This window comes from Fukomys damarensis, unplaced genomic scaffold (assembly GCF_012274545.1).
Source record: "Fukomys damarensis isolate Sample0158 unplaced genomic scaffold, DMR_v1.0_HiC HiC_scaffold_28, whole genome shotgun sequence".
In the NCBI taxonomy this organism is placed as follows: Eukaryota; Metazoa; Chordata; class Mammalia; order Rodentia; family Bathyergidae; genus Fukomys; species Fukomys damarensis.
Window position 1 is genome coordinate 41777234 of NW_022900940.1, and position 21001 is coordinate 41798234.

Genomic DNA, 21001 nt, shown 5'->3' on the forward strand with positions numbered 1-21001 from the left:
GCTCTGGCCCTTTTCTCCACTGCTGCATCCCCAGCACCTGGCTTACAGAGGTGGCCTTCTGAGGGCTTGCTGAATGAGACAGGGAGAGGCCACCTAAAGGCTGCCCTGTGGAGGTGAGGTCCCAGGAAAGGCCTCTCTGGGAGAGGAGACTGGTCAGAGGCAAAGCTGGGGCTACTTACCGTGAAGGGGCCCAGGTAGGCCACAAAGCCAGCAGCAACCAGCACGTTGCCCGAGATGTTGTCAAGCATGTGCTCCAGGTTCTCCACTGTCTCCTGCCAGCGCACCTTCTCATCCGCCAGCCCGTTGATGAGCTGCAGAGGCGGCCCCATGGGGTACACTCTGGGAGGTTGTACTGGGGGCTGTGGCAGACCCCTGCTGCAGCCCCTGTGGTTGCTACAGACAGGGTACAGGTAGCTACCCCGGAATCCCCACCCGGGGCCCTTCTGGGCCGTCAGGTGGGCACACTCGGGGATCACGGAGGAGGGGCAAGTACCTTGTCGGCACGGCCCAGCCGCTGCTCACACTGCTCACACTTCATTTCCAGCTCTTCCTTCTTAGCAGTGCATTCTCGGTACTTGGCCTGCATGGTGGCGATGCCATCCTCTACTTCACGCAGGCGCTGCTTCGCCTCCTCCAGGATCCTTTGTGTCACCTCTAGGTCTTCCTGGGCCTCCCGCAAGGCTTGCTACAAGCGGAGGGTACAGGGCCAGCTTGCCTCTGAGTAACTGGGAAGGGAGACTGACCCCCTCTTCCCGGTCCTCACCCGCTTGGGCTCCACAGCCTTGGCCACGAAGTGGTACTTGTGCATGGCCCGCACCCACTGGCAGATAGAAGTGCAGGCCTTGGACACCTTGGCGATGGCGGCTGGTTGGAACTCCTCGTTGTCGATGTATGGCTGGATGGCCTTGATCACTGCCTCCCCGATGTTGTCCTGGTGTGGGAATCATGGGTCTCAAGAGGGGCCTTGCTAAGAGGTGGGGCCTCTGAGGGACCCCCAGATACTGCTTCTCGGCCCTATTGCCTGCACAGGCCTTAATCACGGTGTCCTCCTTAAAGAACAAACAATCTAGAAAGGCTGGCCAGACAAGGAACCTCTGTGTCCCTTCCCTGGGATTTCACATCCATTCGCAGAAGCTTCAAGATTTGACAGTACACAAGGCCCCATTAAAAAGCTCATTGAAAGAGCAGGGCTGCTTTCTCAGAGCAATAGCTTCAGTGGGTGTGGAAAGAGTGAGTGGCTCTGATGAGCCCAGGGAGCTGCATTGCTAACGAGCTGCCAGAGCCAGAGCTAGGGGTGAGCCCAGATGCCTGAGCATGGGCCCTGGACACACCTGGCTTGCACTCTTCTCTCAGAATGGCTCAGCTAGACCTGTGGGGCCTTTGGATTCTTGCTTAAAGGGAGAAGAGGAAGAATGGAGAAGCCCAAAGGGGGTCTAGCTGCTGCTGAGACCTGAGGCCAGCCACTGTCCTAGTCTCTGAGCTCAGCGTGGAAGTGCCCAGCCCTTGCACTGACATGTGGTGCTGGGGGTGGCCCATGTGGGTCAGGCAGCTGCTCCTTGGGCGATGTCCAGGCTGGAGAGGGGCCCCCTGTGGGAACTGTGGGCTCCAGCCTGACCTGACCAGGAGACAGCCCCTGAGAGCACATGCCCATGGACACTGAGTGCTGCAGATGGACAGAGAAACCCAGAGGGACACGGGGGAACTGATCCTCGGGTGCAGAGGCTGAGAGACAAAGGTGATGGTGAAGGTCTTGGTCAAGGCCTTAGAAGTCCAGAGTGAAAAGGGCACAGAAGAGCATTCCCAGGCTGTGGAGCCTTAAAGTGACAGTGGGTGACTTCCTCTGGGCACAGGAGCCTGCTTTGGTCCTAATATTCTCAACCCATCTGTCGGTGGGTCTGCCTATTACCCCACAGCTATAGGAGATAGGGGTAGCAAAGCTGGCTGGGGGAGATGAGTGGGCCTGTCAATTACAGGACCCCAGGACAACGCCAGGACCCCGTCCTCAGAACTTTGAGCTCCTGTGCCATGTGGATGGCATAAAAGAAAACCAGCCACCATGGAAAGCCACTATTATGAGTTTCCACGGTAGCCCATACTGCATTTCTCAGATACAGAGTGTACTTTTATTTTTGCTTTTGCCCTCTTTTTCTTTGGCCCAAGTTTGCTTTGCAGAGGTGGTTTACTTTATACCTATTTACCCTAAACTTTTCAAATAAACTTTGGGCACTGTTTTTGGCTTTTTTTATCGAATTCTTTGTTTGAGGCAAGAAGAACCTGGACTACTTCTGATTGGTGAGCCATTAAAAAAACAAAACTGCCCTTTAATACTACCAGGCAGGCTCTGTGCTCCACGGTCCCAGTCAGCTGCGTGACCCGTAGGGCTGTGCATGCCTCCGGTAGGGGTGGAGCAGGCAGAGAGGGCTAGAGACCACAGCACATGCGGACCCTGTGGTGGGGCAGTCTCCTCTCCAGCTTCCCTGCCCTTCTCGGTCCCAGCCTCACCTGCTGGCGGGCTCTAGTGACAGACATGCTCACCTTATCAAACTTGAAAAGGCTCTCAAGGAAGCGACCTGGGTCCTGCAGCAGCCCCTTGCCTGGCTCCCAGTAATCGTCCACTTTGGAGCCTGGCTTGTCTCCAGCCACCTTTTTTGGCTTGATACCCTTCATGATGCACACAGCTTCTATGACTAGCTTCACGCCTGGTGGTGGCCGCTGCATGGCCCGCACCTGTGGGCCGAGTCACAAGGTAGGGAAGAGGAAGGTCCATTACTGAGTAGCTCCCTCTAGGCAGGGACACTGCCAGACAGGGTATGTCCACCAGTCCCCCACTGCTACGGGACCAAGAGCGTGCCCAGAGGTTCTCTGAGGTTGGCTTCAACTGCTGGGGGCTGGCATAAGGAAGGCAGGGCATGCCCAAGTTCTGTCCTCACCTCTTGGCAAGTGGCTCCCAAAAAATGTGCGGAGGGAGGGTCTACGGACACCACTAGGCCCTGAGAAGACATCAGAATGATCACAAGAGAAACCAGTTACCTACCTCGGTCACATCATTTTTGTTGAGGTTGCGCAGGCTGGCCAAGGCTGCATCTAAGGCTGGCAGCGCCTCGTCCAGGTCTTTCTGAGCATCATCAGCAATAGCTTGTGCCTTCCTGGCCTTCTCGTTGGCTTTGATCTCCTCAGCCTGCACAGACTTCCGGGTCTCCTCTGCAATGGCTGTATCCACCTTGGGATGGGAAGACAAGAGTCCAGTGGTAGGAGCAGGCATGCCCTTCTCCCCTTTCTCTCCTCTCCTTTGCATCTCAGACTCCCCAGAAGGAAGGAAAGGATGGTTGGGGGTCCCATTCTCAAGGAGTCATAGAGACTGGGACGGCCAGGAGCCCGTTCCACACACCGAGCCCTCACCGTGGGCCTGGTGTGGGGCTCAGGGCTTTCCAGGTTTGAAGGTGCCTGCCCCATAGGGAAACTCCTAAGCCCACGGGGCCCCTTCATACATGCCAGAGAAAGGCACACCTTCCACTTTTCTTCCTGGAAAAATTTGTGAAACCCTGACTTTGACAAACAGGACACTTGAGTATTTCTGCCAGAAAGCTGTCTTAGTGAATGTACAAGTCTGTGATGTCTACTGGGAGGATGAGGCCCTCACATGTGGCCTCTGTGCTATGCAGAATCTGCACATCTGCCTGTGATAACCTTCCCATCAGTCTGTGTTATGGCTATTAGCATTGTCTGGGGGCTGTTTGGATTTATCTGCATTGCTTTTCACCAATCCCAGAAAGTGCCTGCCATAAAATAATTCTGACCAAGCATATGTCAAATAAATGAATAGCTACTGAACGAGGAAACTGAGGTGCATGAAGGTGCACAGTCACGCAGGAGGCAATCTGTGGGTGTTTAGAGATGCCGTCCTCAGAAAGGATCAAACATCTATCTAGGAGGGGAGTCTGGGAGCACCCCCAACCTTGATCTGCTCCATAGTGAATATGGTGTCCCTGGCAGCCTCTTCCAGCAGGGGGCGCATAATCTCCAGCTCCTCTTGCATCTTGGCCACGTCCTCAGCAGTGCGAAGTAACTGGGGGTAGGGAGCGGTGAGGGGACTCAGAAAGTAAAACAGACGTGACAGGGACCTCAGAGAGAGTCAGGTCTGGTGAGTGCTGGGGAGAGGCTCCCTTGGGCCACCCCTATCCAGGAGAGGGAGGCCACGACAGGTTCAGTGGTTGTCAGGTTGCTAGGAGACTCTAGGGGAAGGGACCCAGTCCCCTGAGAATCTATGGGGTACTTAATAGCCTCCCCTTTGGCTGATAATTTTTATTTTTTCACTGAGGGAGAAAGCCATTGTTTAAACACTGTGGGCTCCAATTAGAAGTGCTGGGTGACCCTGGTGCCAGGGCAGGGCCACTGGCAGCTGGCCACTGTCCATGAGGCTTCTCCCAAGCACACCTTGTCAAGACCACTCTTCATGCGGTTTTTGGCCGTCTTCAGCTCCAGTTTCTTTTGCCCGATGAGGATGGAGAAAATATTGAGCAGTTCCAGATAGCTCTTGGGGGTCACATAGTTGTGGCGGGCCAGCTCTGCCAGGTACTCGACACACTTCTTAGACACTGACTGATGTATGTACACACAGATCTGAATCTATGAAGGGGAGACCACTGATGCCAGTTTTGTAGCAATCCCAGCAAAGACAGGGCCCCTGGTACCCACAAAGTCATTGCAGCCTGGTCCTGAAGAGGCGCCCATAGAAGGAATCTTCATCTTTTGCACTCATTCTTTCCCGAGATTCTTACAAATTCTGGGCCAAGGTCATTGCTTATGCAAATGAAAAACCCAAGGCCCAGAGAAGTCAGGGGCAGAGTTGGCTTTGAACATGGACCTAGGTGTCTCCAAGCTGTGGCCCAGTGCCCTTGTCACAGCTCCCTGACCTGCCTCTCTCTCTGAGAGTATCCCTCAGAGGCAGGACCTACAGGGAGGGAAGAAGCAAGGCCTGAACAGAAATGGGCAGGGACTGTTGGCTTCAACCTAGCACTTAGCCCGGGGGAACCATCACTTCCTGAGGTCAGACCGGACAAAAGTAGCTCACTCCATCTGTGGTCTCTGGAGTTGTGTCAGGGACTCTTGGAAGAAAGCTGCTATGACACACTCAGAGAATAAGGGACACTGTAACCATGTAGCTATGTGCTGAGCATCAGTGTCACTGTAACAACCTGGGCTCTCTCCACTTTACGGATCAAGAAATTGAATCTTAGATGGGCAAGGCTGTCTGATGGAAAGGCCACTGCTAGTGGTGGGCCTGGGACTCTAATGTAGGCCTCAGGGACCCCAAGTCCTCACCCAAAATGAAACAAGAGCTTGCTTCCCACCAAGACACCTACCAGTCCTTCAATTACTTCGAAAGAAGATTCCAGTTCTGGGATCTCGTTCAGGAATGTGGTGGCCACAGACTCCAGGGCCTCTGCTGGCCACTCGTTAAACCAGTCAATGGTACAGCAGTTGACCAAGGAGGGGAACTGCCTCAGGCGGGCTCGGAAAACCTCTCCAATGGGGCTAAGGGATCCAGGCATCCAAATGAGGCCACAGATGCTAACTTAGCCCCCCAGGAACCCAGGACCCAGGGCCCTTTCTTAGCCTTGAGGCATGGCAATCAAGCAGCATGGTCCCAGGGGCACCTCAGGCCTGAGCTCCCAGGCCTCCCGAATCTCTGAGGTTGGCTCCCTGCCCAGCCTTGTGGCCCCATTGTGGTTACTTCTACCTCATGCACAGCACCATGTGGATGTTGCTGCGCACGCGCCCAGTGTAGGCAGCCATGAGGTTGGCCTTAGTGGGCTGCAGGCCCTGCTCCTGGACATAGCTCCGCATGGCGTTGACAATCTGGTCCTGCTCATCCAGGTTGTAAAGGTTGGGAATGTCGCCTGAGTTCAGGACATTGTTGATGTCCTCCAGGAAGGACTCGTTCTTGATCTGGGGGAAGACAGGAGTATGGAGCTAAGCTTTTATGGTCAATAAGCACCATCTCTGGTCCTTCACAACAGCCCCACTGAGAGACCCTGCCTCTACAGCTCAGAGAAGCCTAGGGTCACTCAAGTGACCTCATTAGTAGAAGCCCAGGACTTGTACCTAGGCCTGTCCCACTTTCAGAGGCTCTGAACATAACACCTGGGCTGTGGCAGGGCCCTGAGTCCAGGTGGGGTTTATGGCATCTTCCTGTTCAGTTTCTGGCCTCCCTCAAAGCCTCAGTTTATCCACAGGTGGAAACCATGGCTATAGGCAGGGAAACCTAGCCTGTGTCAAAGGGCATCCTCAATTTCCTGACTAACTCAGTTACCTCCTGAAGGGCATCCTGGACCTGGGGCTGGGCCGGGAGCAGAACAGCCTTTACCCAGGGTAGGGTATTTTCTGGGCCTTCAGCCTAGGGCCTCAGGATCAACCCTGCCAGCCAAGTTTAAGGCTTCACTACTTGTCTTGTGGCCTCGGTAACAACCTCTCTTTATTCAGAGACCTGGGGAGAGGCCTTATACCCAGGAAGTTCCAGAGGGAGCAGCCCCAAAGAGAGGAGTCCCAAGTCCCTAGTTCTTTGGCCACGATCCCTGTGTCCGTAAGGTGGGAAGCTGTTGGCCAGACAGTGGTATGTCATGGTGCTGGGAGGCCTTTTTACTCTTGGGGCACTAGTAATGTCCCCCTTAGCTCTGTGGTCCCATCTGGTCCTGCTAGTCCTTGGCTGAGTGAGCTGGGTGAGAAGGACTGACCACCTTGCAGGATACCACCCTGGGATGGCATTGTGTCCAGCCCACCCTGAGGCCTGCCCCCTGCCATGATGGCAGCACCTGGGTGTCTGAGAACAAGAAGGTGATGGGCAGGTTCTGCAGGCCGGCTTTGAGCAGGACCTTCTTGACATCCTCACGCCACTCGGACATGCCGTAGTTCTTGGAGAGCTCAATCTGGAAGCACTCGTACTCAGTCCTGGAGGCAGAGTTTGAGTCAAGGCACACCAGGGGCCTGTATCCGGGCTCTGGTGAGTGGTAGGTGCTCATACTCCACATCTAACCATCTGGAATCTTGCTTCCATCCTGGGCAGACTTGAAGACCCTCCAGACCCTGCACTTGTTCTCTAACCCTAACTTATTCCCTCAGCCTGGAGCAGGCTTTCCTTCCAGCCTCCCAGCTCGGATTCTGGGAGCAGACCCAGGGACACCTCCTCCAGAAGGCCCTCTAGAATGTCTGCATTGGTAACTCCTTCCCCACAGCACCTCTAGGCACTGTAGCTGCCTCTCCTGGGAGCCCAGGTCCTATTCCCAGTCCTTCAGAAACCCGTAAGCTGGGCTCCTCCACTGTGGAAAGCATCAATCAGCCAGCCAGTCTGCCGCCAGCTGCCCACTGCCCACCATGCCTGAGGATCCTCACATGTGTGAGGCCAGCCGTGTGAGGGAGCTGCGGCCACTGCCACCCACGCCCAGCAGGAGGGCGTTGCCTAGTGCCTGGCGCAGAGTTCGGCTGATTCGACAGATGTGGCTCATGGCATCCATGAAGAGGACCAGCCTCAGTTTGGCTGTGTTGATCTGGTTGTAGTCCTCCATGTATTCCTCGATCACCTGCATCATCTGAGGAAGGAGGGGTGTGTGGCTGGCTCTCCTCCACTCTAAGGTCTCCCGGCCTCCCACCCCCTTCTCTTTCCTGTCTGGGAAACAGTGAGTGACCACTGTGGCCTGGCCAGCTGCGTGTAGTCCCCTGCAGGCTTGAATCCAAGTTGGAGCCTGGAACATTCCCAGGCACTGATGAACTGGTTCAGGTTGTTACTTGGAATGCTGGAAACCCGCCATGTCCCTGCACACGTAGAAGCTAGTTCTGCCCCTGCCAACTTCCCTATACTGTTACATAAACCCCATCACACCCCCGTCCCTTGTTGTGGACGAACTAGAATATTTCTTGTTTCATGGCGTACCATGTTGAATCTGTAGACCCATCTGCATGTAAGGTTCCCTGATAAACACTTCAGATTGATTACCCTAGGAGCTAGTGCTCTTTTCTTTGGAATCCCAACCAGCCATACTGGAATAGTTTAGAGCAGTCTCTTGTGGGAATTTCCCTGCTATCGCTTGTGCAACTCTGGCCATAGTTTGGCTGGGTGGAACCCTGTGTACTGAGGCTTCCCTGACAGGACATTCAGCCCTCACACAGTAAGTCCTGCTCTTCCTTTGCATGGAGCGATGCTGGCTTTAAGGAGCCAGGTCTAGTTGGGTGTGGTGGCATACACTTGTAAATCCCTGCTCCCTGAGAGGCTGAGATAGGAGGACCAAGAGTTCGAGCACAGCCTAAGCAACTTGGTGACTGAGATCCCATCTCAAAATAAAAAATAAAATAAGGACTGGGGATGTAGCTCTGAGTTCAGTTGCCAGACACTACACATACACACACACGCTCAAAACCAGATCTTCCTGAAAGAGGCCTGACCCACTAGACATGACCAGGCCTGAGGGTCAGAGCCCAGCCTACTCCCTCCGGGTCTCACCAGGCTACACTGACTCTGGGACCCCAGTGGGAGTGCCTGGGAACTAGGGGAGGGTGTGTGTACAGAAAGAAACAACTCGGAGACCCCTTTTGCTGAGCAGCTCTGAGGCCAGTGGTGGAGGCTTCCACCTTGCCTCCCTGGGTTCCAGGGAGCTGTGGTCTAAGAGGCCCTGCTGTCCCTCAGTGGGTGGGAATAGTTCCTCACAGGGGCCTAGTGTATGCCTGTTTACGGGGTCTGTTTCAGGTGAACCACAGGCTTGTCAGAGACAGCTCAAGAAGGGCCTGCTGGCTACACCCATGTAACAGTTGGGAAATAGGGCCTCAGGGTCCAAGAGCTTGTCTGACTGTCCTGACCGTCTATTCTAGTGCAGGGCTCTGTTAGCAGTGTCTACAGAGGGCCAGCACCCCAGGGGCAGATGAAAGAGGACCCACCAGGATCGAGGCTCCAGCCCAAACCCCCTCACCTTTTTCTCATTGGTGATGAGCTCATAGGACTTCACATCTGATCCTGGTGACATGAAGTCTCCATAGAGAATGGGCTGGAAGATGCAGACCTTGTCAAAGGCCACCTCCCACTGCTCCATGTGGCTCTTGAGGAGTTGGTCAAACCAGCCTCGGTCCTCCTCATTCACGAGCCGGTCTCGGAACACGCGGCAGTTCTCATGATACCACAGTCGTAGCAGCTGCACCTTGTCCTGCAGGGTAGGGATCAGGTACCAGGGTGAGAGGGGAGGGGTGGGAGCCACAGCTCCTGGGCCCAGCTCTCCAACCTCAGCCCAGCAAGGGCCCCATGCGGGGGCTGTTGGGAGGCGACTAAATGAAGACTGAGTGAGCTGCATAGTGCTGCCTGGGCTTCTCCACCCCTGACTCCAGGCCCCGTTGGCCCAGTGTCCACTGCATGCATAGCCCCAGGAGCTGATCATGAGCACCTCAGTCATTCTTTCCCTTCTTTTAGCTCTCCAAACCCAAACCCAGGAAGGAGGCCTGATTCTCCTTATACCTTCCTAACATCCCACATATAACCAACCACTCACCAAGCTCTGAAAATCTCTGAACCTGCCCCCGCTCTCTCCAGCTCTGGCCATTTCTCTGCCTCTCCCAGGGTGACTGGACCAACCCACAGGGAACTTGCAGGCTCTTCTCTTGATTCCTTTGGTTAATAAGATTAATAAGGCCAGGGCCAGTTTCCCTCCTGTCTCCCCTATTTTCCCAGCCCAAGGCTACACATAGTAGCTGCCTAGTTAGTGGCTCCACATGGCTTCCTATCGCTCTTAGGACAAAAGTCCAGTTCCAGGGTGGACCCTCAAAGCTCCAGAGCCTGGCCCCACTGCTGTCCAGGGCACCTGAGCCCTCACTCTGCCACACTTTCTGCTCCTTCTCCTGGCGTCTTTGGTTCCTGAAGGCAACCTGTTCACTTACCCCATGCAACTTCTCACACGAGGACTTGGCCAGAAACTTGCAGTTCCTTACCCTGGCTCCCTCCTTTGTGTGCTCCCCACTAGGTCACCGTTCCAGGGATAGGTTGGGCCCACAAGATAGGGATCGGCTGCACAAAGGCCAGGCTCTTGGGCACCCGGCACCTACCTGTTCCAGCCCCCACAGGGCTTGCCAGGATCAGGGCTGAACGGTATTTGGACAAGGAGGCCTAACACAGATGGTGCAGGCAGAGTGGACGCTGGGGAGAGGGCTCGCCAGATCCTCACCTCCACCTTGGCTGGGTCGGCCATGAGCATGCCTTGGAAGACCTTGGAGAGGTCCCTCAGGTTGAAGGTATAGTGGGACTTGGCTGGAGTGGGCAGCAACTGGGAGGTGATGGTGGCATACACTGTGACAGTAGCTTCTACGAGGGGGTCCACGAAGGGGGCGATGTGGGGGGCCCCAGCTGTGGGGACAGGAGCGTGGCCTGGGTCACAATGCTGGGAGCTCCCAGTGTGACCTCTGCAGACCCTAACCTTCTTGCCTTTGCTAGTGCTGGGCTCTTCCTCCAGTGCCTCTCGTCAGCCTGAAGGCTTAGGGTGCACTCACCCCTTACCCGCTTCTCATTTGCCCCATCCTCTACAGGGACTGCCTAATGCCTCCATCTTGGACTGAGGAATCTTTGGCCCTGTACTCCCCGCTTTCAAGTCCTCATCACTGACATAGCCCGCTGCACACTGGGGCACTGACACACTCATGTTACTGCAGGTGCTCATGGGCTGCCCTGCTCTGAGAGCTTGTGCAAAGACCTAAACATGCCAGCTCTGAGCCACATGTGGGGTGGAGTCAATTGGTCCACACAGGGGGCAAGAGTGCTTAATGGTAGCCGTGGCATGACCTGGAGCTCAGTCCTACCTTGGGGGCTCACCACCCACCTCGGACCTGCTACAACCTCCAGCCTGCATTTCACCCAGTTGCTTGTTCTTTGAAAACTATCCATTTATTTACTGGGAACCAAAATTCTGTCAGTGGGAGCTTGGGACAGAGGAAGCCCCCAGAAGGGCAAAAAGGACAGAGGAGGGCAGGAGAGGGGCTTATTGGTGAGTAAAGAATTCTCGCTCTCAACAAGTTGACATTCTTGCCAGAGAGACGGACAATGAACAGGTCAACAAGTAAAGGAGACCATGACCAAGCGACAAGTGGTATGGAGAGACCTGCGGTAGCAGAGAGGTTTAGGGGAATGACGAGGTTGGGCTTCAGGGATCAAGGAGGCCTCTCTGAAGAGGGGGACACTCAAGCCAAGACTGAAGTAGTGAATGCAAGAACACTGCACGAATGGAGGAAGACTGCTCCAAACAGAGCGAACCGCAAGGGCAGGTGCCTGCAGGGAGGGTGTCTGGGCTGTTACGGACCAGGGAGGAGGAGATGAAGTCAGAGAGTGGAGGAGGGATGAACCAAGTGCAGCATTGCCTGCCGCCCTTGGGATTGGGGCTCTTGCCTGGATATGGCTGAGCAGAGGAGGAACTTGGTCTGATTTAATGCCCCTCTAGCTGCAGGTGAAGAGTAGAGAGTAAGTAGGTGAAACAGAAACAAGGAGACCAGGGCAGGAGCCTCTGCAGCGGTAGGGTGAGTGAGTGCGGGCTACCGAGCAGTAAGTGATTGACGGGTTCTGTGGGGAAGGCCTGCAGATCTCCTGACAGACAGGAAGGATAGAGCTGCTACCACCTGAGGAGAGAAGGGGCTGGAAAAGGGGCATCAGGAGTCTGGATAGATCTCTCAGTAGATATCAGTAGTAGTCAGGGGAGAGTCCCGGGCTGAGGACATGAACTTGGATATTGTCGGCACAAAGGTGGCTTTTACCACCAGAAGTGAGATGAGACTGTCAGAGGAGAGTGTAGTTAGAGGAAGAAGAGGCTAAAAGTCAAAGTCTAGTCCATCCGAGAAGGGGTGCCCAGGGAGGGAGGGACTGCCAGATGGATGGTCTGTCTGCAGGGCAAAAGAGGACCCCAAACTGACCGCTGGGATGGCCACGTTAGGCCATGGGTGACCGAGGCTCTCTCAGAGGCCAAGGGAAAGTGGAAGGAGAGAGCTGCTGCTGGCAGTGGGAAGAGAATTTCAAGGAGTTTGTTTATCTAGGTGAGCAGAGAAGTAGAGCAGTGATCCCAGGTAGGTGGGAAGGGCTGCCCAAGAGAGGCCATTTTGTGTTTTGGGTCAGAGGGGAGAAAGCAGGACATGTTGGTATGGTGATGAGATGGCCCAGAGGAGCAGGGGCTACTGGTGTTGGATGGAGTGGATCCCATTCTCCAGGGGGCCCAGAAGACTTGGCCTGCACCAGAACAGGAAGTCTACCCTCGAAGGCAAGAGGGCACAGCCAAGAGGGAGGCTGGATGCAGGTAAGCAGAAGGCCCAGAGAGGGAGCATGATAGCTTCCTGACGCTGAGAGAATGGAGGGAATAGGTGGACGTGTAGACAGGACAGCGCCTGAGGCGGCCTGTGGCTCTGCGGTGGTGACTGACAGATCGACAGACCAACAGAGTTGCATGAGGCCACCACACAAGAGATGCCTGTTCCCTGAGATGCTAATCAGTCCTGGCTCTCCTACTCATATCTGCTCCTTGGAGCAGGCCAGCTTTCTTTTGAGCTCTGGCTCTTCCCATGGGGCAGGAGTTTTTGGGTTCCTTTATTCATTCTTTCATCTTGCATTTACTTTGCATCTGCTATCAGATACTGGCCCAGGCACTGAAGGCTGTAAGAATGAGGCGGTGAATGAGCCCTGTGAGCCTAAGGATGGCTTCTATGGCCCCTGGTCCTATGCTTAGCCAGAGCTCAGCCTCACCCGCCTCCCTGTGGGCCTTTGGCCCCTGCCCAGCTGTACTTACGCACAGGCTCTCGGTAGCTTTTTTCTCCAAGTAGTCCATCTAGAGTAGAGATGCAGAGCTCAGAGTTAGGTGGGCCTCTTGCTGTTCACCTTGGCTAGATGTGTCCAGCTGGAAAGCTCCTTAAGCAGCCACAGACCAGCCCCTGTCCCTCCTAAGAGCAAAGACCCCCTTCACCCCAAGCTGGACAGGCAGGGAAGTCCCAATATAGCTCTGGGGACAGGGCGGGCCAGGCCAGAGCAGGAAAGGCTTGACTTCCATCACTGACCACCTGGCTCAGCACCAAGTGGAGGATGATGGTCAGGGTGTGTGTCGGGAGGGAGGTGGGTCAGTGGGAGACTTTTCCTCAACTCCCAGGAAAGATCAGGGCCACTTTATTCATTGCTGTCTTGTGGCTTTCCTGATTTATAAGAGTAACATCTTTCCTGGGCAAATACTAATAGATGCGTGTTGAATCCATATAGATACATATGTATCGTGTCTATCATCTGTTCAGCAATTGCCACATGCCAGACGCTTTGTGTGCCACATCGTCCTTAACCTGGTAAAGAAACTGAGGCTCAGAGTGGCTCACAAGCTTGCCAAAGGTGACAGCTTGAACCATTAGTGATTAGGCTATGTGGTCTTCCCCAGCAGCCACCCAGCTGTCCTCCATGTGGCCTGGGCTTCTGCCTTTGCCCATGGACTCCCTTGCTTGCACTGTACTCACCTATCCAAGAGCCCAGGATGGTGGAGAAGATGTGTTTCTTGCTGCCCTCGTCCATCTCAGCAAACGACAGGTAGTTGAAGTGACGTGTCAGCCTCGGGGTGATGGCATTCCTGCCCCCACCTGGAGGGCCCATGGCGCAGACAAAGTTGATGTCCACCAAGTTCTTGAAAGCTCCTGAATGGGGGCAGGATGTCAGGAAGGGCCCTGCCCAGAAATGCATCATGGTTTCTGTTGGCTTTCTTCCTTCTTGTGCAGGATATATGTTAGAAATTATAATTTACAGCCTGGGGCTTGGCTCAGTGGTTCCACTGCCTGCCTCCCAAGTGCAAGGGCCCAAGTTCTATCCCCTGGTACCACCCCACCCCCCCCAAAAAATATATGATTTACAACAGTACTGTTATAAAGACAAATATTAATAGATATAATTTTTTTCTTTGACCTAAAAGCTCATTTCTTCTGATTTCAGAGAAACTGAAACATTTTTATTGGCCCTAAAAGTAGTGTGGGACCTTCAGTCCACACCTACCATCCCCCTGCCTCCACCCTTCCCCACTGGCCCAGCCTGGCACATACCAATGATCTTGCGGTCATACCAACCGCCATGGTCCATCCACTGGCGCAGCAGCTCGATGGGTGGCTGTGCACCATATGTTTCGAGGGCCGGCATGTTCAGGTCATCAATGAAGAAGATGAAGTTGCGACCGAGAGGTGGTCCAAACACGCCCTTCCGCCTGTTGGTGGGGAGCGTGTGTGAGCCCAGCACCTATGGGCATCAGGTCCTCTAGGAATCCAGAGGCAGCAAGGGACTGTCACAAAATTTCGGCCTCCTCAACCTTGTGAGATCTCATAAGCAGCCCTCTGTCTTGTTCTGGTATCCTGGGACCTTATGGACTAGTGGGCCTGCATCTGACCTCTCTTAGTGGAGCCTTGCTTCCCAGGCAGGTAGATAATAAGCACCTTGTGACAGGCATCTGCTTAGGTGCCCAGAACAGGACAAGCACCCACTGAAGGCTGCAGAGGACGCCTGCCGGGGGAAGGCTTTGGAGCAGTCTTGAAGGAAACTTAGGGCCCTTTGGGAGGCCCTGGCCTCTTCTGGAGAGGCTTCTGGTAAACCCAGGAGTATAATTTAGTGGAGAGATGAGACAGCAGTGGTTCAGCCAGGCTGGGGGATACTGGGCTGAGGTAGGAATGAGCGGTGCCCTGCCTCTTGTCCAGCTTGCTGTCGATGAGGTCCTGGGTCTGATTGGCTGAAGTGCGGGCTGAGAAGGTGAGGAAGTGGCTGATGTACTCCCGCGGCAGGTTCTTGAGGAGCTTGTCAGAGATGGTAAGTGTCTTCCCTGTGCCCGTTGGCCCGATACACAGCACCTGGGAGAGCGGGGCTGGGGCAGGCCGAGTGCACACAGAGCTGGTGCACAGAGGGGCTACTGCCTTGCCATGGGAGACCTGGGCCTTGGGACAGGCGGAGGCAGGGTGTGTCCGGGGGTACTCACAGGCTTGTGGTTGGTGAGCAGCAGGCCTAGCAGGTAGGACATCTGCACCGTGTCCACGGTAGGCACGATGATGTTGCAGTAGCTGGTATCTGGAACCATGGTGAGTGAAGCTGAGGAGTCCATCCACTTCACCCAGGCAACCTGGAACCGGATATGGCTCAGGATGGGCCTGGAACCTCTTCCTACCCTGAGCCCCGCACTTGGCAGTGGGAAGGCAAGGAACTGCACTGCTGGGCCTTGGCACGAGGCCTGGGTGAGGTGCTATGAATAACTCCCTGCCTAAGACCTGGGCTGCTGATGTGCCTTTCTCTCTATGGTGCTTATTCCTTGAGGAGAATAACCACTGCCCGAGGGTGGGGGGCGTCCCACCGTGGACCCTGGGCAGGCCTGTGGCCACCTGCTTGCCCTCCTCTTCTTCTTCCTCATCGTCCTCAGTGCTGCTGATGCCAGTGTCCTCCAGCCTGTAGTCGAACACCAGTCCCTCTCCTGGGAAGTGCAGAGTCATCTGTGGGGGCCAGGAGGGAACACAGCTCATGAAGCCCAGCAGGTTTTCCTGCTACTGGACCCGGATGACCCGGCCTAAGGGGTGCTGCTGCTCACGTTTTCCTTTATCATCTTGATCCTGAGCCAGTGGCTAAAGTTGAGGCGACTGTTGCTGTCTCCTGTGGCACCCACACTCCAGACCAGGGAGAAAATGAACCAGGGCTCTATCAGCTCTGGGATGCGACTCAGCTTCTCAGGGGACATCTTCTTGAGACCCTGGGGACAGAGGGAACAGCGTCAGGCTAACTTGAGGACAGCACGGTGGGCCTAAGGAAAGTGGGGTGGAACATGTCATGGCTTTGTTTCTCCACAGCACAATGGACTGAGTGGTCCCATGGCCTACACTGAGCCAATCTGATTCCTGGACCAGGAAGCTAGACCTGGGACCCAGGGCCCTCAGGTAGCCCAGCAAGGAGAGCAGGGGCAGGAGGGATGCAGGCCCACTGTTTGGGGCAGTACCTCTTTTGGCAGAAAGGGCTTGAAGAAACAGTCGAGCAGTTTGAGGAGGCTCATGGTCAGGTTGCTGTTGGTTGAGGCAATCACCTCCTTTACCGAGGAACGAATGAAGGAGATGGACTCCTACAGGGAGCGAGTACCTGGCTCTCATGGCTGGTGGGCACAGTGCCCTACTGCCTACCTGGCTGGCTATACCTGTGGTCTTTGCTTACTTCCAGGAAGCTGACGAAGAGTGTCCTGAAATTCTCCTCATAGGGCTTAATCAAGGAAGGGAGGTTCTTCAGCCAGCACTCAACGAAGGGCATGAGCCCCAGGATGCTGGGCTCCAGGTACACCATACCGCAGCGGGACACTGTGGCAGGGGAGGCCACTGCAAGATCTTGCACCTCGAACATCATGGTCATCACCTGGCACCAAAATGAACCATGTGAAAGCGCCAGCTCCCAGCCCTCAGAGCCAGAGAAAGGCTCAGAGCCATAGGAAGGGCTGGAGGGGCTGCCCATCCTGGCAGAGGGATCTGTGGGCAGGCCATGGGGGGAAGGGCTGGGGTGGAGGTACAGGAAACCCTGGGCCCTCAGCTGAAGAGAAGCCAAAGTTGGGAGATTCCTGGGATTCTCTGGCCAGTCCGGGATTCCTGGAGACCTGGGAAATCCAACAGGAACTGTATGCTGTGCCTCAGGGCCCCCCACCATGCACACAGGTCGTCTCAGAGCCCCGCTCAGGGTACACACCGTGGAGTACTCTCATGCCCAGGCCATAGCCCTCTTTCTCAAGAACTGCTCCTCACATACTGTGCAAGCACCTGCAGGCAGGATTGTGCCCCTTGTTCCCTAGATACTGGGCATGTTGCCAGGCCTGGGTGGATACATGGTCCAGACTGGGTTAGCATGGCTCAAGTGGGCCTGGGAGGCATGAGGTAGTATCAGCTGGGAGCAGTGGGGTAACTGTCCCGGACTTGGGCTTGGAATGTCACAGGAAGTGGCTGAAGGGACACTGTTGGGTAGGTGCAGGTCAGGGTTGAGGTGAGGGCCTTCAGGGTTGGGGAGGGGTCTGGGAATTGAGTCTGAACTCTTGCTGGGTGACAGCCTGAGATGCAGTTGTGGCCCTGTGAGGCAGGGAAGAGGGGGTTAGGACTTGGCCAACATAGCCTGGCCCCACCCAGCTGTGGGAGAGTGTGTGGGCAGGAAGGTGGGTGCACCTCTGTGAGCTTGATGATCTCCCCAGAGCTGAGGCACAATTTCTTGTTGTCGTCTAGCACTGTGTTCATGTTCTCGATCCAGACAGCGTCCACCGGCCCGTCGAACATGTACCACTTCTTGTTGGTGTCAGAGGTGATGGCCCCCACCCGGATGAGGGAAGAGAAAATCCCATCTGTCCTGCAGCCGCCAGGGAGGAGAGGGCTATAGGTACCGGAAGGTGGGGAAGCCCGGCTGCCCAACTGGCCCCAGTCTACAATTTCTTCTCCTTCAGTATCTTCATTTTGTTTTTACACAAATTACAATAGGGAAAATGGACTTCTTTGTTGTAACACGGTAGAGGGAAAGCATGCTTATATCCCCACCCTGCTAAGTCCCCAGGAAGTCACAGGACAGGAAGAGAAGTGGTGGCACCCTGACAGGAAAAAGGGAACTGAGGGGCGGTGCAATAGCAGAGATGGAGGAGCACACAATTCCGGAAGGAGGAAAGAGCTGGAGACAGACCAAGCCCTGCCACAGAATCAGCGAGGCTCCACTGCAGAGGGTCCACATGCCAAGGAAGGGCGGGCGGGGGCTACAACAATTCTCTACTTGGCCGAATTGCGCACTTTTTGGTAAAATTTAATTTCTGCACAGAGCACCGCTAAGTCAGTTTAGGTTGGATGCCAGATCCACCTTGATATCTCATCGGATTCTCATCTTACTCCTCACTCCTCTCAGGTGAGTTCCAATCACCTGGTTTGTCTTTAGCAAGAATCCTGCACAGTTGGTTTAGCCAGATCTCTCTTATCACCACTATGTCCTATTAGTAATTCTCTACTCCTACACTACTTCTTGGCTATAAATTCCCACTTGCCCCTACTCAGAGTTGAGCCCAGTCTCTCTCGCCCATTGCATGATCTGGAAGCAGTGGTCCCTACACCTGCGGTAATGATCCTGAATAGTTTTCCTGATGCTTTGAAAGGTAGCATTAAATACTTTTTTATGGCCTGACCTGCAGATCCTCTACCCATCCACATAACAGACTGGGGTAGGTGTGGTGAGACCCTCCACCAGGAAGGCAGGCAGCAGTACAGGCCCCCACTGAGAAAGATGGGGAACTCTCTTCCCCTTCCTGGTGCTCACCCCCTAAATGGTCTTGATACTGGAGCCAAGCAGATACCAGCAGGAGAATGAAGGCTCTTCTTTGGAGAAAGAAGAGCTCCAGAGAAAAGACCTCAGGTGTTGATGTTCAAGGAGTTTCCATCTAGTCGCTCTTCTCCCAGTTCAATGCACCTCCCCTAACTGCACATCCTATCCTGGGACCACGCCAGGGCCTCTCAGGGCAATGACAGCAAACAGTTGCGGAGAGTTTACTATGTGCCAGACACTGTTCCACGCACTTTCCAGGTGTTAAGCTCATCCTTGCCTTACCATAATAATGGCGCCATTGTCCTCAGTACACAGAGAAGGGAACCAAGGGAAAGGGTAGAGGAAAGTCACACAGCCAGGAAGTGGGAAGGTGGACAGAATCTCAGGCTTTGGGCTGGGCAGCCTGAGCTCCCAACCTGCCCTTGGCGTCACGGAGGGAGAGGAGGACCCAGGGCCCACACTGCCTCTACAGCCTGGGAGCAGAGTGGTCACTGGATGGGGGTTGGGGGCCACTCACCACTCATGGGTGAGCAGGTCAAACTCCCCGTACAGCTGGCCCATTGTGATGGACTTGGGGTTGAGCACGTAGTAGTGGACGGCCTCATACACACCGCCACTGATGGACGGCTGCCCTTTCAGCGATGTCAGGGCAGCTGCCAGAACTCTGTAACACTGGGGAGATGGACATCCAAGAGTGACCTTCCTGGCTCCCCGGAGAGGAGGGCTAGATGGTTTGGGGGCCACAGGAAATGACAGGATGCTCTAGCAGCCGAAGAGGTACAGATGGAGGCCAACACCCTCTGGAAGTGGCATCACCCCTCAGGCCATCATCCAGGCACTAGGCTGCTGTGCTTGCCACTTACGGAACTCTTGCCAGAGCCTGTGGGTCCAACAAGCATGAGGCCGTGCCGCACGACTGTGGTCTCATAGAGCTGGATGCACTTGGTCAGAAAGCCTGGGGGACATGGTAGAAGGAGTCAGCATGGGCTTGGGTCCCGGCTCTGTCATCGACTCATGTGACCTCGGGTGAATCACTTCACTCCCTGAGCCTCAGTTTCCTCCTCTGTAAAATGAGGATACTGGTAGCACCTACCTCATAGGTAGGGGCAGGTGAAGCCCTAAAGGTGCAGGTAGGAGCTCCCGGGATGCAAGCCTCTAACCCATTCCTAAAACCCTTTGATTGCATGGTCAGTTTCACAGGGCTGCATGGTGTCAGCTGTCATAGGCCCCATAGTTAACTGACCCAAAGCTGCTGATGGTCCCAACTTGCTGAGAGCACCACCCAGGTTCTGGCCAAAGGAGCCACAAAGCTAGGAACAAAATCGTAGGATTGGGGAGCTTTAGGGACAGCTGCCAGTTGCAGGCAAAGGTCCAGGCATATGGATAGAGAATGGGCACAATGCTTTAGCCCAAAGGGGTGGTGGCTGTGGCATTGCAGGTCGGGGAGTCTCTGCTAAAGGGATAAAGTCCAATCAGCCAAGGGTGGCAAAGCTAAGCTAAGGATGTGAGAGAAAGAAGAGTCTTATTATTCCATAAGCCTGCTGGGGTCTGGGCACAGGTGGACTGAGAGAGAATTAGAAACACATATGGAGCTAAGGAGTAGTGGAAAGCACCGGGAGAGGCCTCACAGGACTGGACAAAGGCACATCAGTTTCCTAGGCCCCAGGGAGGGGCAGACTGGGAGGGCCTGTCAGGGAGAGGCTGGCACCCGATGAGCAATACCAAGAGGGCATTGCTTTTCACGTGGGCAGGAGCTCCTACATCGTGAGGTCACAGGAAGGGGACAGCACTCGTTTCCCAGTGCATGGACTGCTTAGCCAAGAGCCCAAGCACAAACATGGCCAGATGTGAGGGCGGTGCTGCCCTGTCCCTGTCTTCTGCCCAGGACTCCAAGGTGGCTGCAGCCAGCCCTGTCTCAGGCACCCAAAGGCCTGCAGGAAGGCAGGGGCCAGTGGCTCACCCTCCACATCCTTCAGGTTACTCTTCTCACAGGCCTTGCGAATGGCCTTGTCCAGGATGCCATAGTCAGTCTCCTCCTCCTGGGTGGTGGGGAACAGGTCTGACACAATCCCCGAGAAGAGCTTGAGGTCCTCCTGCAGGAACTTGGGCACATTCACATCCCGGATGGCCCGGAGGCAGATCAGCTCCTGCAGCAGGTGCCAGTACAGGCTTCAGGAAACAGGGCAGGTGCCCCTCCAGCTGCCTCCAGCCCTCCTGGAGCCTCTCGCTGGGACCCCTGCTGGATAGAACTCACCTCATTCATGCTGGGGTTTTCTCGCTTGAGGTTCCCAGCAGCAGATATCACGGTCTTCACGGCTCTCATCCCGAAGTCATAGTGATCCTGCCAACACCATACAGGAGTGGGCAGGGGTGGGTCCTGTCTCTCTGCCTAGAACACTCTGCCTCCCAGCTGGTAACTGGCCACACCTCTTCTCCCACCTTGCAGCTGAAATGTCACTTCCCCTGCACATCCTCTGCATGCCCCAGCCTGGGCCAGGTGCCCTGGACACCTTCCACTTCCCCATCCCAGCACCCTCTTGCTTTATCAGTCACCTCTTCTGCAACCCCTGATCCACTCTGCCTCGGTCACTGCTAAGTCTCTGTAGTCCCAGAACAGTGCCAAGGGCAGGGAGGGATTCAAGTTGTACTAAAAAAGTACATGAAGGAATTTTTCATCTGGGCAATAAATGG

At 55.1% G+C, this 21001-nt stretch overlaps 1 protein-coding gene across 7 annotated transcripts in view; it reads right to left on the reverse strand.

Moving 5' to 3' along the window:
• Positions 1-21001, reverse strand: part of Dnah1 (dynein axonemal heavy chain 1) — a 62341-nt gene that overhangs the window by 8932 nt on the left and 32408 nt on the right. For 6 of the 7 annotated variants that reach the window (XR_004514638.1, XM_033756954.1, XM_033756952.1 and 3 more), the window contains exons 33-59: positions 20565-20651; positions 20271-20457; positions 19174-19265; positions 18828-18982; positions 17182-17359; positions 16196-16390; positions 15987-16106; positions 15585-15743; positions 15382-15489; positions 14985-15125; positions 14699-14859; positions 14068-14225; positions 13495-13668; positions 12789-12827; positions 10197-10375; positions 8958-9188; positions 7390-7586; positions 6813-6948; positions 5741-5949; positions 5364-5535; positions 4435-4626; positions 3956-4066; positions 3035-3220; positions 2536-2727; positions 764-931; positions 494-685; positions 180-359 (exon numbers count right to left, since the gene is read on the reverse strand). Coding sequence is in view for 6 of the 7 variants with exons in the window: in XM_033756954.1 (XP_033612845.1) it covers positions 180-359; positions 494-685; positions 764-931; positions 2536-2727; positions 3035-3220; positions 3956-4066; positions 4435-4626; positions 5364-5535; positions 5741-5949; positions 6813-6948; positions 7390-7586; positions 8958-9188; positions 10197-10375; positions 12789-12827; positions 13495-13668; positions 14068-14225; positions 14699-14859; positions 14985-15125; positions 15382-15489; positions 15585-15743; positions 15987-16106; positions 16196-16390; positions 17182-17359; positions 18828-18982; positions 19174-19265; positions 20271-20457; positions 20565-20651 (4299 nt within the window). In the remaining variant the exon portion in view is untranslated. The remainder of the gene's footprint in view (positions 1-179; positions 360-493; positions 686-763; positions 932-2535; positions 2728-3034; positions 3221-3955; positions 4067-4434; positions 4627-5363; positions 5536-5740; positions 5950-6812; positions 6949-7389; positions 7587-8957; positions 9189-10196; positions 10376-12788; positions 12828-13494; positions 13669-14067; positions 14226-14698; positions 14860-14984; positions 15126-15381; positions 15490-15584; positions 15744-15986; positions 16107-16195; positions 16391-17181; positions 17360-18827; positions 18983-19173; positions 19266-20270; positions 20458-20564; positions 20652-21001) is intronic. The other variant, XM_033756953.1, reaches the window with a different exon arrangement.